The sequence below is a fragment of the Antedon bifida genome, chromosome 7 (genome assembly GCF_963402885.1).
Source record: "Antedon bifida chromosome 7, ecAntBifi1.1, whole genome shotgun sequence".
NCBI classification, from domain to species: domain Eukaryota; kingdom Metazoa; phylum Echinodermata; class Crinoidea; order Comatulida; family Antedonidae; genus Antedon; species Antedon bifida.
The window spans coordinates 15,604,564-15,616,066 of record NC_136232.1 but is presented as its reverse complement, the minus strand read 5'-3'; the positions used below and the strand labels follow the sequence as shown (position 1 = coordinate 15,616,066).

Below are 11,503 nucleotides of genomic sequence, written 5' to 3'. Positions count from 1 at the left end.
GGCTAGTCCTCCCTAGTTTGGTGGAATGTATGGTGGTAACGTATGTAATAAGAATTGGTCATATATTATGTAGGCACACGGATGTTGAAGATTAATATTACCATCTTTTACTTTTGACTCAAGTACACCAAACAGTGAACTTTTTGGTGTTTTTTTCATAGTTCCATCTGCATTACAAAGAACGGAACAGGCGTCAAGGGGTAGCTAAATATATATGGCAAGTCAAGGTTGCGTTTGGTCGCTAACAACACTAGTCGACCCATTAGATCTCTGCTACACTTGAGCTCTGCTATGCGTTTATCCAATCATGTGCAATGTCTTTATTGGCGTCTTCTTTATTCTTTGCTCAAATCTGCTAGGATCTTTGACACAAGACTGTACAAACTCCCGATGTCTAGGCTGTCCGCATTGAGGTATGTTCAGCAAGCTTTCCTTTACCACAGTACTGACGGCTTTGCCTGTGTTGATATTAAATAGTTTAGTAGATGTGTCTATCACTCTATCAAAAGGATTATGTGTATCCTCTATTTGTTTTATTACAGCAGTTAGATCCCGGTTGTCACGATGTATCGTGCAGGTTTAATCTCTGAAGCAATGTCGTCTTTTGAAAGCAGTCCTGCCATTTCTTGAACAATGCTAACAAATGACGCACGGGTGGATCTTGTAATCATCCATCGTAGACGAGCACCATAGTTGTTAGTTGCAGATGTTATTCCACTAAGTCTAGAAGCAGCATCATCATTTACTGTTTGCTCAAGTGTCAGATCTACTGGTATTTGACTAAAAGCATTGTCTGTACGCCGGATACTGAATGCACCTTTCTCTACTATACTCCAGAGTCCAGGATGCGAGTTATCAATATTGGCGAGATCGAGTTGGAATTTTGTTAACCATCGTGCATAGTTGATGTGATTTGTGGCAAAAAACAGACCAATAATAGGAGTAAGAGAGTAGATGTAAAGACTGATGTTATTGGTTCGGATTGACCTCTTTAGGTTATGATAGCTATGGATGTAGTCAATGTACATAAGCCAAAATTGAGCAGTGAATCCGTGTGCTCCCGAACGTGTCAAATCTGCAAACTGTTTGTATGCTGTACATGCATGAATAAATGTAGCGGAGTTAATGGCTTTTTCATGACTTGGTTCATTGGTTAATTCCGTTAGCTGTTCTTTGTTGCTATACTCTTTCATGAATTCCCGAAAATGTAGAATTTCAAAAGCAAGAGCCAATGGGGTGTAAACGTTTACATCTATTGAAATTTTTTCCACTTAGAAAACCGTTAAGTGACCCGGGAGCAAGCACATCAGTAGTGCTAAGCATATCAGGACCTCATGAATTAGAAAGAAGCTTTCCAACAGCTTTAAAAAAGGCCATTTCCACATGGAAAGCACCTAACATGATAAATATGTCATCAAACTTGGGTTTTTCTGTTGCTTGTATTTGCATCGTAAGTCACGATTCCGAATTTCTGCTCACATTCATTAGTGCATCTTTGGGTTATCAAGAGTGTCTCTTGTATGCCATCTAACCTAGTGATTGGTTGTTGCAAATTTGGCATATATCGAACTGCCTGTTTTGGCAAATTGTCTTGATATGATGCAGCATTGTAACCGACCCACATTGGAATGTTATTCTCTTTCAAAGCATGTTTTAGCACCCAAAGGAAGTTCACATTCCATGCCACTGCACTGACATCAGGGAGACTAGAAATATAACATTGTAGTTAAATACGATCATTTTTGGTTTCTTACGATATGGCTCTAGAGCAGACATCTGTGGCGCTAGTGATCGCTTTCTACCTTTCTGTTGTTTGTTAGTTACACAGGAATGGCCTTCTGTGACATTTGTTTCATTAGTTTCTTGCTCGTCTGATATATTCTGGTAAAGTATTCCCATTGTGTCATGAAGTGTGTTGGCACCCGAAAGTGTCTGAGTCATTTCATCAAAATTATCAAATGCAACTCTCATTGGTATGTGTTTAACTGTTCCAATGGGGCATGCCAGCATCCTTTCTTGTATTTTCTCAGCCGTATTTGTTTCAAGTTCTTCAAGGCAGTTGTAATTGAGGCTATGTCCAAACCTATTTAGAACCTGTACTAACTTTTTGCTACCTGTAACAGTCTTTACAGCCATACCCAATGCCACTTGCTTTGCTGGTTTCACCTCTTTTGACAATGAAAAGTGCATCATCACAAGATTATTTAACACGTCGCTTTACCTGCTCAGAAAACTTAGTTTGTTCTGCTCCGCTGTACAATGCAGTGAAAAATGTGAAACAACTTGGGGGAAAAGCATCCCCTTTCTTTAAATCATCCAGGGTAGGATTTTCAGGAAGGTTTTTCTTTTGAATGTATGTTTTTACGAAGTAGAAAAGCGGCCTTGGTAACAATGTGTTCATCATCCGATGCATAGTCATATGCAACACGTACAGATTTATCGGCAGTGTTATTGTAAATAATAATTCCCAGTTTCTTTGTTTCTGTGTGGAAACGTAGTTTCTTACCAAATTTGTTTGTGCACTATTTATGGGTGTTGTTTCAGAAAGTGTACACATATCAGTATATCTGGCAAACTCTGATGTCAAAAGCTCAGGTCAGGTTTGGATGACTCATTTGAATCCAATTCACTCTGACTTGAAACCCTTTTGGCCGACATCAAATATGCACTTTTACAAGAGTGGTGATATTTTGCTTCTTTGTCAAGTCAATACTACTTATTTTGGATAACAGTTTGGAATCATTTAAAGCTGAAGCTGCCTCATGGATGCTCTGACCAGCTTCAATTTTCTCACAACTACCAGCTACTTCATACTGACCTTTCTTGCGTTTTCTTGCATTCCCACAAAATATACATTGAGGAGGGAAAATACCAGATGTTGATGACAGCTAGCGACCTGTCGCTTTCGGGTGTAGCTTAACGTAAATGTGGACTCTCAGCAGTGCTTTCTAACTTGTGTGTATGAGGTGCCTTATCCGTGGATGCAGTTTTTGACGGTATAGCAGTAAAATTCTTGTAACACATCACATGATAACCTTCATTTTCGTCAGGAGATGATGGTAATTTTTGCACAATGTTGTGGTATACAGATTCCACAAAATTACGCTTTTTACGTCTACTTTCTGCTGCCAGTAAAACCGCTTTCCAATGTTTATCACTGAACGAGAGGATATTTCCTCACTTTGATTTTTGTTTGGGCTTTTCAATGTGGAGAATGCAAACGTTCTGGGACGATTTCATATGAGTTTCAGCACTACTTTCAGGAGTCTGACCTGGGTCCGTAAAGCTTTCCATTACAATTAGATGTCTTCACGCACAACATAAACATATAGCAATTATAATACTGAGAAAAGATGATCCTGTTGTGTTAACTCTACTAATCTATACTATAGAGTAAAATTGGCAAATGGTAATGTTATGTTTCAATGATTTTGAAATAATGGAATTGCACATGGGGATGGGAATCCTGCTGGACACCAAAGCCTTGATAGATGTATCCATGGAGACATCAATCTCTCTTTGGCCTGGCTGACTGCAGGGAAAGGAGTGTTCTTTTTTTTTTCCTCTTTTTTTAGTTATCCGCTTGGTATACCAAGCGGATAACTCCTTGTTATTGTATGAGATCAATATTTTTTTTCTGTATTATTAGTTATCCGCTTGGTAGAGCGGATAACTCCTTGTTACTGTATGGGATCAAAATTTTTTTTCTGTATTATTCTTGGATCCTTCCTTCCTTTTTGTGAGTCGCGTTTCTCTAAAATGTGTAAACATAACATTTCATAACTTTGACAACATATGGGCATTTACGTGAAGTTGTGCACCTCCTATTTTTGAATGACGTCATAGTTGCGCAACGTGACTTATGCGCAATTTTATGAATTTCAATGATTGATTATAGATTAAAAACCAAAAGTCATTTAGTATTGACACTTTGACAAAATTTAAGTCATATCAGGGGCAAACTTTCTACGGATTAAAAATGGCATGTTTCACAAGAAGTTACGCGCGCACGCGCATTTAAAATTTCAAAATGCGCACAATTAATTTCTAATCAACTTTTTACGCGTTTCTTGTCATTTTGAGCATGTCAAAAATTCCCACGGGCGCGCAATTTTTTACGCGCGCGGTGCGCACATAACGTTAAAAACATATTTTTTTCTCTTGAATTATATTTTTCAAGCCTTTCCTAGTGATTTTGAAAACAATTTAGACCTTTTCCAGTTTAAATAACGCCATACGAACACGTTGAATTAGACAATTCGTGCGCGTTTTTTATGAAAAAGCTTAAAAAATCGTCAAAATTATGTCTTTTTTTAAACAGTCATAGTTTCTAAAGTAAACCGTTAACCGTTTATTTTTATTACAAAATCTAGAAGTTGATGAGTTGTAGATATCGGATCATGCATCAATAAGGCTAAAAAAACATTGTGACGTCATCGTATGGCCACACGAATGTAAAATATAGGATTTTTGTCTCTTTCGTTATTGCTCATCACATTCAATGGAGCGCATCGCGCTTATCTGTATTCCTTTTTCTCCTACATTTATATATTGTGTAGGTCAATCAACTTTCTTTAGCATGAGATAAAAATATTTTAATTTTTATGACGTCATCATGCCTAAAAATTTTAATTACGTGGGTCATTAATTTCATCTTTACAGTAAATTTTAATCTGTAATAGCTCGTAAGAATAAAATGTGATAATCACGATTAAAACGTTTTCTGGAAGCTATTGGATTGTAGATACGAATTCATGTAAACATTTTGCCAATCGGATGTTGTGACGTCATCATATGGCCAGTTGAATAAAAAAAGTCGTATTTTCATATTTTGCGTAATAGTTCATCACATTTAAAAGTGTGCGCATCTATATTTTACGTATTCAAATTTCTTCTACACGTTAATATGTTGTTCCTGAGATAATTTCCTTCTGAAATTGCTATCTAAGTGTTTCATTTTGATACCGTCGCCATGTTAAAAATTGGAATAAATGGCGGGTCCCGTAATTTCACCTATTCTACACTGTATGTAATATGTATACAGCTTATACTGTTTGCATGTATATACTATATGACACAAAATTCAGCACTAACAGCATATCATATTCTTCAGTTCTTGTCATAATGCCATAATCTTTATCTGTGTGCAATATTCCAACGTATGACGTGCACGTGGCGTTTGTCGTGGTGCGGATAACTAACTCGTCAAAGTGACGAGTTTCATGTCTAGTGCATTAATTAAGTGCATTCTTAAGTTAATTTAGCACAGGAATGGTCATTTAAGAATTATGGTTTTATGGAGTTAAGAGAAAATTTTAGAATTGGTTTGGTCGATGTACTCGATATGCTAATTGAATTTTAATTATTTTAACCTTTGACCCATTCTTAAGTGGATTTGGCCCCAGATTTCAAACTTAAGAATGATGAATCCCTAATCAGTATGTTCATAAGTATAGGCCTATGTCATGTGAATTTCGTTGATGTACTCAAAATGCTAATTAAATGTCTAATTAGCACTAATTAAGTGCGTTCTTAAGGTAATTTAGCACAGGATTGGTCACTTAAGAATTATGGATCTTGGTTCCTGATAGGTCAGAGAACATTTTAGAACTGGTTTGGTTGATGTACTCGATATGCTAATTAAATTTGAATTTTAATTAATTTAACCTTTGACCCATTCTTAAGTGGATTTGGCCCCGGATTTCAAATTTAAGAATGATGAATCCTTAATCAGTATGTTCATAAGTATATGTCATGTGAATTTCGTTGATGTACTCAAAATGCTAATTAAATGTCTAATTAGCACTAATTAAGTGCGTTCTTAAGTTAATTTAGCACAGGAATGGTCACTTAAGAATTATGGATCTTGATTCCTGATAGTTAAAAGAACATTTTAGAATTGGTTTGATCGATGTACTCGATATGCTAATTAAATTCAATTTTAGGGGTGATTTGAGTGGCTCCCCCCTAAAATTGAACAGGACCCGTCACTTAAGAATTGCCATTTTTTGGTCCCATAGACCATATCTACACACTCCACACCTCAAACCTTTTGTACTCAAATTGCTAATTAAAACCTTCTGGGCTCCCAGACTAATTTCTTTATAATATATTTAGACAAGACTAGTGTTAAACACCTTATAAAATGTTGGCCTGAAAAGTGAACTAAATAAGTATATATCGACCACTATTATCAGTAAAGTGAAGTTTATTGAATACTCTATACTTCAACATAACATAACATGACGACGTTTCAACCCAACCTGCGACAACACACCACGCTGTCCAAAAACCAGGTAAGTAAGCGAGTCATATGGCCGAGCGGTTAAGGCAGGGGCGCCGTTTACCGTACCTAAAGAGCCAACAACAACATCGGCAAGGGTTCGAGGCCGACTCGCTCCTAGTTCTGGTGGTGGAACAAGTCTTCTCGGATAAGGACTATAAACCGTAGGTCCAGTGTACACAGTTATAACCTGTGTGTACTTTAAAGAACCCAGTTCATTATTCGAAGAAGAGTAGGGGGTTACCCCGGTGAACTGGTTCACACAATAGCCCCTGTATCAGGGGGATTACCACCTATCTGATAGGACAGTGATTAATTCACTATTGGTAATCCTTGGCCACATTGCCTAAAGACATAAAATAAAATAAAAAAATAAGTATGGTACGCCAATCGCGTACAACATCAATAGTTATTAAAAATATCAATCTCATCAAGACATTTTGCGAAATAAATAGTAGTAGTTTTTAATGAATATAAATTACAATGGAATACTTACAATAATATATAATTACAAAGGATAATATAATTACAAAGGAATACATTAAAACTGCTATAAAGAAAGCAAAAAATATTCCTCGATTTCAGACACTGACGTACAAACCACGTCAGCCAAATTTGACCAGAGTGCCATTGGTCACAACCCATCACCCTAGGTTGCCTCCATTACGGGCTATTATTGAGAAACATAGTACACAGAACGACTGTTTTTCCGGAACCATCCATTATTGCATTTCGTAGACCTCCCAACCTTCGTGACATATTAGTAAGATCCAAATTTAAGAGTGAAATTAACTCTCATGACAGCCAAAATTTGGCCAGTCACCTTTGCGGCAAATCTTGCAAAACTTTTTCATTGGTTGACTCTACTGAAAAAAATTTTAACAGTAACCAAACTGGCCGCATTTTTCGGATAAGACAATCAATTAATTGTCTAGCCAAAAACGTCATTTATCTCATATACTGTAATATTTGTGGTAATCAGTACGTCGGTGAAACAAAAACACTCTCCGTATGAAAATGACACAACACAGATCAGCTATCAAAACATTAAAGCTTGATCAACCTGTAGCCGAACATTTTAATTCAGCAGGTCACTCGATTGCAAATTTCAGAGTTATTGCAATAGACCACAAGACCAAAACCACTGGGAATTACTACTTAAAACCACAAAACCCTTTGGACTTAACATTAGGAACATCTCCCAGATCGGTAAAATAACTCCATTGACTACCCAAATTTAAGTTTCAATATTAACCACCATTTAAGCTAAGCTGTTTTTTTAGTTTTATTCCAAAATTGTTTATACCTACGAAGCTATCTTCTTTATTTTCTACCCATACTATCTCCACCCTCTATTCACCAGCCTGTGCCTCTTTTGTTTTATTTCTTTTATTCCTATTCACTCGGCCAGCACTTGCCTGTTATAGGCCTATCTATCCATATATCTATTTTTTACAAGTATCTTCACTTGCACTGGTGAAGGGATAGTGTTGCCCAAAAGCTCTGCTAACTTTTCTGGCTGTTTTACTTTATCGTGAATAATTTAGCTTTTCACTTTTTTTTGTATCTCCATTGAGATCCAGCCACTGATACCCACAGCATTGTCATTTTTTCAGTAATATATAATATAATATATATATATATATCATATAAATCCACAGGCAAAAAAATAAGCGAAAAGCTAAATCAAAAAATATATTATTATATACGGTATATATACAAGCCCATTCATTTCTACACGTTATGTAACTTATAATTAGTCCACGCTCTTTTTACTGTTGCTAACATCGACAAGATTTACACTCTCTTTATTTTACAATGTTGCTTCTCGTGGTTCTTTCAGTTTTGCTATAAGCGATTTCAGTTGGTCATTGTCGGAGTCTTGTAGTTTATGTACATCACTTGGATTGCCTAGATTCTTTTCCGTGTTTAATATTAAATAGGCTCGGCGAGGTGTCCCCTAAAATGATAATAGCGCAATTTTATACAAGAATTTATAATACATAGTAGGCCTATATGTATAAGCGGCTACAGTAGATAAACATTGATTATTGCAAAAACTGTCATGACTCAAGTGATTAAATGGATAACTTTGTTAACATATTTCAGAGTTGCATGTGTTTATACAATTAGCATTATGTATGCAAGATTGCTACCTACCGCCTGCACTAAAATATAATGTTCGTTGACCAAACCATGCGACAGCCCATTTTTATGTACGAATGATACAGCCTTAGTAAGATCATCCTCAAATGCGTTTATATCATCTTCGGTTAGATGTTTTTCGGAACTATTCAGGTATTGAGACAGTAGAAATGGTCTTTTTGAGATAATACTGATCATTGGGAGAACATGGTATCTGTCTATCTCTCGAAGCACCATTTTTGTAAATCGATCTTGCTTATCTATTTTTTTTTTTAAAAGAGGTAACTTTTTAAAATATTTATAATTTTAAGAATTTTAGTTTATCTTTTTAAACTAAATATTTACATAATTTTACTAGGGTTGGACAAACTGAATAAAAAGTGGAGATCAAAAAAAAAAACTAGTGAGAAAATTAAAAGATTGAAACGGACCTTTAACGTAATGTCAAAGATTGGGGAAATAATATAGGCCTAATATTTAGATGCGTTTTGTAGACCACAGGATATTAAAATATTGTAGGCCTATTATATAAAATGGATAAATTGCACGATTACAATTTAGCTTCATTAGAATACAATGTAACAATTAAAACAGTTTATTTATAAAAATGAAATAATTACTTTTAATTTTACTGGAAAATATTAACGAGCATGCAAGTTTATAAAATTAAGTTCATCGGACTTTGTGGTGATGGCAATGAATGGCCCAGAACATTGTAATTTTTATTTATTATTTATTATAGAATTATTGGCAATAAATAGATAGCAACAGGACATCATCGCCAACCAATTTATATGTATTTATCAAGGTAAATCAGACCTCATTTTTATACATATTATTTAAAATAAATCCTGTTTATATATTTCACATTATTTGAGCGCTCTCATTAAATAAACTAAATGGATCAATAATCATGATTTAAAAAAATACCATTTTTAGATGTCATTTTTAGAGATTCCCCTTCATTGATTATTTGTCTGACAGTATTTCCTAATTTCAAAAATAAAATATATATTTAGTTAAATATTGAATTTATTTATATATAATGTATATAATGTATAAAATACGTAGATGTTTGATACTGACATCTCAAATATGGTATTTTACTACAGTAGTGCAAACACGAGCAATGCATAACCGTTATCTCTCCAGCCTTCTCGTGTATTTCAGTATTTTATTGGTACTTAGAGTCAGTGGCACACACCTTTCAGTGGTGCGTCCATACAAATATAAACAACAACATATAAAAGGTAAATGATGATAAAACTTACATAATTTACTTACATTGAAACAAAAAAAAAAACAAACAAAAAACAAACAAAAATAAAAAAAACAAATGTACAGTAGTAATTGTACACTTGAACATCGTGTATATTTGTACTTGTATGTTTTATACAAAATTACTTACGTGATATTTCGGAACAGGAATTTCTTGATTTTCTATTCCGGAACTTAATGGTAGATAACGTATATATGTAAGGATTTAACGAAGAATTTAACGGCAAGACAAAAACAGCAGTCCACGCATACACAGTTCCCGGAATGCTGACAGTACCAGATAGTGCCAGTATGCCCATTGTGACTATTGGTACCCAGCAGAAGAAGTCTGTAGATATGATTAACGCCATCTTGACTGCAAGTTTCTTTTCAGCCGATACGGCTTTGGTCGTTTTTGAAGCTACTGTTTTTGCAGATTGTTTAAATTTGAAATAAATCATTGTGTAGCAGAATAGTATAGCTAAGAAGCAAAACAGATTCAGTACAATAAAAATTAACACTGAATAGAGCCATCCATCGGGCTTGTCGCTTGTTAGTGGTATTGCTAAGCACACACTTGATCGACCATAGAAGTCCGAGGCAAATGTTGAAGTCACTAACGGATATCCAGCCAATGTTAACAGGAATATCCATTGCGAAAGAATGATAACTTTTACCGAAAATGGTCCTAGATGAAATTTACTAAAAGGATATTGTATACAGATAAATCGATCCATACTTATTGTTGTGAGTGTCAAGACGGATAACTCACTTGAAACAACCGAAAGAAATCCTGCCAGATGACAAATAAAACTGTCTTTCCATTCTTTAGCATGTAGCACGTACACATCACGATAATACATGTCGGCACTGGCTATAATTATCATGTACGTCCCGATTAAAAGGTCAGAAATTGCTAGATTCAATATCAAACTACCCTGGACCTTGTTACGTTCTTTCTGATGGCACCGCCATGCTATTACAAACACGTTTCCTACGAAAGCCCCGATACCAAGAAGCCACATAAAAACGCGTAACACATGGTTTCGCATTAAATCGTCACATGATGAAAATTCGTCTTCTTCTGGCTCACACCTGGATATTTCGCCAATAAGACAACAGAACAAGAAGTCATCTGATATTCTATAAAATTGTACAACCATAGTAGTTTAGTGTGCATAATAAAATTACCTTATACCCTTTCCCATGGATTTGGCTACACGAATTATAAACCCTTACAATTTGTAATATCGTAGTCATATTCGTGGTCAATCGTGGACCATCGTAGGTCGCAGCGGCACCGTATCTCAGTATTGTCGTGTCGTGACTTCTTATTCACTCGTTATTATTCGCGGTGGAATTCGACATGACTCCTCCAAGCCGAAGATATTAGCAAAGAAATGTAATCATTACATGTAATTTATTATGATTGGCCACTCAGCCTAGTTAGGACTCGGCTGGGCTCAAGCTAGGCTTAAGAAAGATGATTCAAGTGAGCTATAGAGAGCAGGAGAATTATTTGGGTATTAATGATAGTGTCGCATACAAGATCCTCAAATAACTTCACAGATGATCAAAACGATTGACATCGGGCAAAAATTGTATTAATGCGTAATGACTTCGTAGTACAGTCTTAAAAATTTGTAATAATTCGTAACAATATTGTATCTCCATCGTGCGACCGTCGTAGTTTCAGTACGAATGAATACGATTTTTGTAAAATCGTGTTCATTCGTAGACAAACTCGTGAATGTGGGAAATGGGAATTTACTAAATAAAAGTATCTATGTTGAATTTAACATAATAAATTATAATCTT

At 35.4% G+C, this 11,503-nt stretch overlaps 1 protein-coding gene across 1 annotated transcript in view; it reads right to left on the bottom strand.

Moving 5' to 3' along the window:
• Positions 1 to 6,251: 6,251 nt before the first annotated feature.
• LOC144849168 (uncharacterized) overlaps positions 6,252 to 11,503 on the bottom strand; it is an 88,775-nt gene continuing 83,523 nt past the window's right edge. Inside the window, exons 43-46 of the mRNA XM_078706192.1 lie at positions 9,837 to 10,828; positions 9,359 to 9,418; positions 8,444 to 8,688; positions 6,252 to 8,243 (exon numbers count right to left, since the gene is read on the bottom strand). Coding sequence (XP_078562318.1) covers positions 8,097 to 8,243; positions 8,444 to 8,688; positions 9,359 to 9,418; positions 9,837 to 10,828 — 1,444 coding nt within the window. The 3' untranslated portion in view covers positions 6,252 to 8,096. The remainder of the gene's footprint in view (positions 8,244 to 8,443; positions 8,689 to 9,358; positions 9,419 to 9,836; positions 10,829 to 11,503) is intronic.